The sequence below is a fragment of the Urocampus carinirostris genome, chromosome 13, assembly GCF_059441175.1.
Source record: "Urocampus carinirostris isolate Australia breed hairy pipefish chromosome 13, RoL_Ucar_1.0, whole genome shotgun sequence".
NCBI classification, from domain to species: domain Eukaryota; kingdom Metazoa; phylum Chordata; class Actinopteri; order Syngnathiformes; family Syngnathidae; genus Urocampus; species Urocampus carinirostris.
This window is the reverse complement of record NC_142361.1, coordinates 4907442-4915809: the sequence shown is the minus strand read 5'-3', so window position 1 is coordinate 4915809 and position 8368 is coordinate 4907442. Positions and strand designations below refer to the sequence as shown.

Here is an 8368-nt window from a genome sequence, read left to right as displayed (position 1 = left end):
GTCTCTGTGGTAAAGAGGAATTGGCCGAGCATTTCTGACTTCGGTGCCCCGCACTCCAGTATGCCCGTTACTAACGCCGACTGGGATTTTCCTTTGGTGAACAGAGAAGCCTCCCAAATGCTCGACTAGCGCTATTGAGGATTACCCTCAGACGCCTCAAGTGGATCAACAACATAAACTGTGACCGAACTATGTTGGATTCGGTCCATTATCGCCCTTAAAAGTGAAATGGGAAAGATGGTACTCAAGTCCTATAACGGGTGCCGGCGTGCAAAACTGGTTTTGTGGGAAAAAGGCAATAGACATATATAACAACTTACATATCATTGCTTTCAGATTTGAAAAAAAAAACAATTGTTTGCATATGTGCAATGTTTACATTGTAAACGAGGCAAATATATTGTAAACACTCTATAAAGTTAAAAAAAAGTTTTAAAAAAAATATGAAAACGGTGATTATATATATATATATATATATATATATATATATTTATTTTTTAAATATATTTTTTTTATTTTCTTTTATTATATGAAAGTGACCGTATGCATGATTTTTTTAAAATTATCTTTTGGGGCTCGCCAACGTGTCCTTGTTGGTGGTTTCTTTACTCACTCACAAAGAAACAATTCAAGAGAACAGGTGCGGGGGGAGAAACAGTTTTCCATCCATTTTTGTCTGTTTTTTTAAAATATTTGTCCCGGGCAGCATATATTCTGGAAAGAGAATGTGCATGTGTGCGCATGGAAGAAGTCTGTAGTATCAGAATGGAAGTCGAGGGCCGGGTTGGTGGCCTGGACAGTAAAACAAACGTAGTCCAGCTCCCCAGTGAGGTGAGTTTGAAAGAAGGGAGGTAGTGGGCCACACACGAGTGCTTGACACGGGTCTAATTGTTCTCAAACAGGGAGAGAAGGTCGTCGTTGCTGTTTGCCGGAAGATCGGGAGGATCCAGGTATGACAGGAGCTCTTCTGGGTTGGCCAGCTCCGGAAGAAGCTGCAGATGACCAAAGAAAAAACAAAAACAAATGACGCTACCAAAACAAGTGGAGGCCCCTATCATTTGTGTTCTGTAGTAAATGAAATGAAATGATCTGCATTTATATAGCGCTTTTCAAGTCAATGACTTCCCAAAGCTTACATTGTGCTTCACATTTCCCGATAGCGGCCGTGATCTGTGCAGCCATGTAAGGCGCTAACCTGCTTATTGGGGGTATTGGGGGGGTTTAGTGTCTTACCCAAGGACACTTCGACGAGTAACACGGACAAGCCGGGATTCGAACTGGGATCCCTTAATCCTAAAACGATCGCTCTACCTCCTGAGCTACTGCCGTAGATGTAATTTACATTTCAACCAATAGGTGGTAGCATGTCTTTTTGCTTAGATTTTCACATTTGCACCAGGAAGAAGACCAAAATCAGGAAACACATTCGTAACGCCAATAATGGGCTCGCTTACACAGCACACCTTATGTGCATCAGTGAGCCGTTTGGCCCACTCCTGGAAACGCCACTGGTTACCATGGTTATCAAGCTTCTCCATTAAAATGAATGGGCCCATTCATTCCAGGTGGGAGAAATTTTTCCTTGTTCCACAGTGGCAACGGGTTTGGCCAGCCTCAACTAAAAAGGAATCCTTAATCCTTGCACTAATACACATTTCATAGAGCCCTGTTTAGGTGAAGCATGCATGTCCTCTTGCACGCAACCTATAAGACAATGATATACAAACTAAAGGAGCTGCAGTCAATGATAAGGAAATATATGCAATGGCAAATAGAGGGATGCACACACTTAACAGGGTTCATACACCTTTTTCATGGCTTATTTAAGCAGTTTAAAGCACTTTCAAGGCAAATGTATCCAGTACATTCAAAGGAAGAAATTAAGCGCTGATCAAATAACTTTTTTTTGTTGGTTTTGATGATTTAAATAAAGTCGCTATCTTGCTGCTTGCACATACTTTGTGCTATTTTACGCTGTTCCTATCTATGATCTAGAAATTCTTTGTGTCAATGGGCCATAAGCAGACATTAATTCTGCCATTTTGCTTCAACAATGCACGCACAGCTTCAATACGTCACACTTTATTACAAACACGGGAAGGGCTCTATAGGTGCAATGGAGTTCAATACGGAGACAAAAAAGAAAGGAAGTACTGTAAGTATAAAAACTGAAAAAAACTGTTTTTCAGAAGATCTGTATCTGAATTGTTTAAGATAAAATTGTAAATAGTAATTTTTTTGCATTTATTTATAGCACTGATATATTTCACTGAAATTGTATTGTTTTGTATTTTCAGGGATTTTGTGTTGTTGTTCGACTTTAAATCTGTTCAGTATGTAAAGTTAAAAAAACCTTTTTTTTATTTTACATTTTTGGGAGATGTGTAAATATTTTGTTTTATATTTCATGTGTTTGGCAGGGATACCCTGCCAAACATATGATATTAATTAAAAAATTAATTTGGAATATAGTGTTTTATTAATTTTAATAATATATCACAAAAAAATCTGAGTTGAGTGTTACGCGAGGACACTTGTTTGAGCAGGCTCTTTTGAGTGAGGTTACCCGAAAAAGCTATTTTGAAAAACAGCCGGGATTCCCATGACTAGTACAATAAACCTGTCCTCCGGGATGCGACAGTAAGGGGCAGAAACGCTTCACATGACAAATTGATGATAAGGACTGGAGCCATCATCTGCGTTATTTTAACACACGTTTTTACATTTTTCCTCATTGAAAAATGTAGTCTATCAAGTCAGATGCCTGGAATATGGCAATCGAAATAATTTCAAGCATTTTCAAGGACCTCACCCCAATTTGAAGCATTTTCCCGACCTTGAAAACACAACTCCAAATTTCAAGCATTTTCAAAGATTTCAAGCACCCGTACAAACCCTGACTTACATCCAGCGAAGGTTCCGGAATGTCTGGACCATCTGATGAGGTGTTGAACGTTAGATCACCGTGCGGGTGTGTGTTTTGGCTGGCCGGCTGTGCTAGAGGTGGCTGTGGCCCCGACTGGCCGCCGCCGTGATTCAGCGTAGGTCCTGATTGCCCACCGGGGTGGGGGGAGGCATGCGAATTGGGTTGCATGGAGTTATGGGACGGATCGGTGTGAGACATCTGCAGGAAAAACACAAGGTTGCGGACTGGTGGAGTGGTAAAGCAAAATGACAAAAAACTATTGGGAAATAATGATGTTTTTAGCAAAGCCCAAAAAGGAAGATCTCATCCTCTCAAATCCTCACTGCTGTTTTAAATCCACCCTCCCTCATTTTTTCACTATTTAAAGCAGGGGTGTCAAACTCAGTTTAGCTTCGCGGCCACATGGCAGAAAAAACATGATGGCATAATAGGTTTGCTTTAACTGGAAGGCTTGGGGTCTTTTCAGAGGCCCACAATTAATGAAAGTTTTGGAAGATTTGATTACATAATAACAATATAATAAAAATAATTATAATACTATATAATAAGGCAGCACGGCAGCGCAGTGGTTAGCGCGTGTGCGGCACAATTCTAAGGTCGTGATATCGAACCTTCCTGTGTGGAGTTTGTATGTTCTCCCTGCGACTAGCTGGCAACCAGTTCAGGGTGTCCCCTGCCCACTGCCCGAAGATAGCTGGGACTGGCTCCAGCACCCCCGTGACCCTACTGAGGATAAGCAGTGCAGACAATGGATGGATAATATATAATAATGATTATTTGGGGTTTTTTCTGCAATATTTGTGTTCCTCCTCTAAGGTTAAATCTCTTGTAGTGTTTATCAACTGTGCTGTCACTCCAAAAACAAAACAAAACAAAAAAACACAACAATTGAATTATTTTCCACTTCAGTTTATTGAACTTGGGGAAACTCACACAGACTGACAAAAAAAAAGCATACTAACACAAATTAAAATGATTGATTTAATGGTTTAAATGTATTAATGTTTTGAAATTGTATTTCTTTATGGATATATTTACCTGAATTTGGGAACTTAATAGAGCTAAAGCTTTTTTAAACTGCTGCAAAGACACCCAGGTGCTATTTTTTCAGGTATTTTATAATATTTTGTCTTTTTCGTGTTGGCTTAAACAGTACTCTTATTTTATGTAAAACAAAATCAGGACGGGCTTCTTCAATGTTCTCTGGTTGATGAATGGTAGTCAGCAAATATAATTACAGTGTGTGTTTTGTGAGTGGCACCTTCTGTTTGCAACATCCAGTGGACAGATTCAAATGCAAGTCATTGTTTGATGGAATGCAGCTAATTTCCTCTTGTGCTTTGCTAAGGATTGTCTTGCGGGCCACATAAAGTTATGTGGTGGGCCAAATTTCGTCCACAGACCATGAGTTTGACACATGTGATCCACAGCATTGCATTTTATAGCATTCTCAGTCCTACTTACGGCGTCGTTCACTGCATGGTTGAGGGGCTTGTCCTGGGAAAGAAGAGCACCATGACCAACGGGCGGGTGAGAAAGTTGCTGACCATGGATGAAGTCATTTATAGGTGGGCCTCCTCTTCCCTCTCCGTTGCTTCCGGAAGGGTTTCCATTATTGGAGCCAAAATTACCTTTGCTGTGATAAAGTTTTCCTTTAAAGATAAAAATAATTGTTTTAAGTCAAATCATGGCTTTCATGCCACATAAGTACAGTGGATGTGCCACTGAAATGTATCTAAATGATAGCTGAGGCTTGGCTGCATATTAATTCTACACAGCCACTCCCGAGTAGTCATTTCCAATACCACAGTGTAGGGAATTTTTCCATTAATTCGACAGCTTTATTGCTTTTTTATCTAACTCATACACTGACAGCCAAAATAAAATTACATATCTTGACTTCATGCTTGCCTGTGTATAAAATAGCTGTCAAAAAGGCATGTCAATGAAAAGACATATTGTAACCGTCAATTAGTGCCTATAAAATGATGATTCCTGAATAAATGCCATTTATTGTCATTGTACAAGTATAACAAAATTGGATGTCTTCTCCTTTCAGTGCAAGTAAAATGGGAAAAAGGTTAACATGTGCAAAAGGATAAAAGTGTTAAAAAACAATATATGAATGATATATGATAAAGAAGTATATATTCACAGTGGCAGTTGTATATTTTGTTTATGAACGCTGCAGATGGGAGACCGAATGGTAGTGGCCTTCAGGTAGAGGCTTGTTCCTCACTCTTTTATTCTTTGCAGGTCAAACAGGTCAAAAAGCTGGACACCTTGATGTAACCTGTGATGATGATGTTTTGAGCTTTGAGTGTAGCTGTCAATCAGGGAGGGGAAAGGGCAGCCAATGATGCGCTGTGCTGCTTTTGGGCGCGGGGCCTCACTCCGGTTCTTTCTGAAGTCCACGAGGATTGCATTAGTTTTTGTGTGTTCAGAGCCAGGATGTTTTCAGAGTACCAGGTCTTCAGCCTCTGGACCCCCTCTCTTTAGGCTGCCTCGTCACATTTTGAAGCCTGCCCGACCATTGTGGTGTCATCAGAGGTGGGTGGTAACAGAGTACATTTACTCGGTTACATTTACTTTAGAAAGTTTGCGGAAATTTTGTACTTCTAAGAGTATTTTTAAATCCCTATACTTTTACTTGAGTATATTTGTGAATAAAAAAAGCGGTACTTTTACTCCGCTACATTAGCCAACAAGTCATTACTTTGTTACTTAATAAATCCCCTTCACGTAAGTACTCGTCCGACTGTCTCCCCTAGGGCGCATTTAATTAATTCTTTCAACATGTGAACTGTGCAACAAGGGAGGAAAAAACTTTGGACCGCGTATACAGCAACATCAAAAACGCATTCAAAGCTTCCCCCCTCCCCCACCTAGTAAATTCCGATCACCTATGCCTATCCCTCACCCCCTCATACACCCCCATCCGGAGAAAAACAAAGCCTGTAACGAGGACAATACAAACGTGGCCTGAGGGAGCCCTCTCTAAGCTGCAGGACTGTTTTGATCAAACTTGCTAGGAGGTATTTCAACACCATGACCTCCAGAAATTCACTGACACTGTTTTATCCTACATCCCATACTGCACGGATGAAGTCACAGTAAATAAAAAAATCAAGGTCTACCCAAATCAAAAACCCTGGATGCCCAGCGAGGTGCGCACCCTCCTCAAACACCGCAACACCGCCTTCAGGTCTGGAGACAAGGCTCTTTACAGGGTGGCCTGGGCTGACCCGAAGAGAGGCATCAAGAAAGCAAAAGCAGCCTACACAAGGAGGATCGAGCACCTCTTTGCTGGAAATGACCCGAGGAGGATTCAACACATCACCAACTTCAGAGGCCACAACCTGGCAACTGTTGAGGCTGAGGCTTCACTAGCTGCGGACCTTAATTAGTTCTTCGCTCACTTTGAAGCTGGAAGGCCACAAACAGCTACATCACACCCAACAACAACCAGCAGCAACTCACTTACATTTCAGGAGCACGAAGTTAGGCGTGCGCTGAAAACCATAAACCCCAGGAAGGCAACTGGCCCGGATGGAGTACCAGGGAGGGTACTCCGCGACTGTTCCGATCCGCTGGCTGGGGTCTTCACCACCATCTTCAACCAGTCCCTGTCACAGGCGACCGTCCCACCTTGCCTCAAAACCTCCACCATCATTCCCATCCCCAAAAAGTCAGCAGTGGAAAGCCTCAACGACTACAGGCCTGTCGCTCTTACGCCTGTGATCATGAAGTACTTCGAGAGGTTAGTGTCCCAGCACATCAAAAACTTCCTGCCACTCACACTGGACCCCACCAGTTTGCCTACAGGGCAAAGCGCTCCACTGACGACGCCATAAACACAGCACTTCACACCGTGCTGAAACACCTGGACCACCGGGGGAGCTACGTCAGAATGCTCTTTCTGGACTTCAGCTCAGCCTTCAACACCATTATCCCGGAGATCCTGGTGGAGAAACTTGCACACCTAGGACTCTCTCCCTCCATCTGCCACTGGATAATGGACTTCCTCTACAACCGCCCACAGTCCGTGAAACTCAGTAACCACGTCTCTCCCACCCTAACACAGAACACTGGCTCCCCCCAAGGTTGTGCACTGAGTCCCTTGCTTTTCACCCTCTACAGCTCCGACTGCTCACCGACCCACCCCACAAACACTATAATTAAGTTCGCTGACGATACCACCTTGATCGGCCTCATCTCTGAAGGGGACGAGGCGGCATACAGGGATGAGGTGGAGTCACTTTCAACGTGGTGTTCGGAAAACCACCTCATACTGAACACCACAAAAACAAAAGAACTGATTCTGGATTTCAGAAGTAATGGCAGGAATCCAGAACCACTCATCATAAAAGGAGACTGTGCAGAGAGAGTCCACTCCTTCAAATTTCTGGGTGTGCACATCTCCGACGACCTCTCCTGGTCTGCAAACACCAAAACGGTGGTAGGGAAGGCCCAGCAGCGACTGCACTTCCTGAGAGTGCTCAGGAAAAATAATCTAAAACAGCAACAACATATTGCATTAATGGTGTGGTATGCTGGGTGCACAGCAGCAGACAGGAAAAAGCTCCAGAGGGTCATCAAAACAGTCTAGAAAATCGTCGGTTGCTCTCTGCCCAGTCTGGAGGACATTGCCTGCTCTAGCTACATCAGCAGAGCAGAAAACATCATCAAGGACTTTTCTCACCCCGGCCACCACCTCTTCGACCTGCTGCCTTCCGGCAAGCGCTACAGGTCACACAAAGCAAAAACAAACCGACTCAGAGACAGTTTCTTCCCCACAGCCATTACCACCCTAAACAGACACCGCACAAAAAACTGAAAACTCTTGCAAAAAACTACCTCACACGAATGTAAAATGGTACTTACGTACATGCTGACTGCACTATGTTTGTTCACTGCTCAAAACAGACACTGCACAAAAAAACTGAAAACTCTTGCCAACACTACCTCATACGAATATAATGGTACTCATGTCTATGTTCTTGCACATGTCGAGTGCACTATGTTTACTACTCACCTTGCACAATGTCTGACCATTTCTTTTTTCTGCACTATGATGACTATGTTTGCACCCATGCATATGCTGACTATTTTTTTGCACTATGATGACTTTTGCACCAAATGCAATATTGCACAACGGTATCACGATAACAACTGTATGTAACATCCCACATGCCGACATTTCTTGTGTAAATACCATGTAAATTGTAACTATAGCCTTATCCCCCTTGTTTTATAACCTTATCTCCTCTGTTCCTTTATCTTCTTGGCTCATACTTCACTGTGAATGTGTAAAACTGGAGTGTCATGCCCAATTTCGTTGTCACAATATGTTAACCCATTTTGTAACAATGACAATAAAGGTCTATTCTAATCTATTCTATTTATTTTGACGGAGACCTGCGCCAGCCTCTACCATGTTTA

At 42.5% G+C, this 8368-nt stretch overlaps 1 protein-coding gene across 2 annotated transcripts in view; it reads right to left on the bottom strand.

The window, feature by feature from the left end:
- Positions 1 to 526: 526 nt before the first annotated feature.
- zmiz1a (zinc finger, MIZ-type containing 1a) overlaps positions 527 to 8368 on the bottom strand; it is a 142087-nt gene continuing 134245 nt past the window's right edge. For both annotated transcript variants that reach the window (XM_088350982.1, XM_088350983.1), the window contains 3 exons: positions 4391 to 4578; positions 2906 to 3124; positions 527 to 992 (listed from right to left, as the gene is read on the bottom strand). In XM_088350982.1, the coding sequence (XP_088207108.1) occupies positions 885 to 992; positions 2906 to 3124; positions 4391 to 4578 (515 nt within the window). In that variant the 3' untranslated portion in view covers positions 527 to 884. The remainder of the gene's footprint in view (positions 993 to 2905; positions 3125 to 4390; positions 4579 to 8368) is intronic.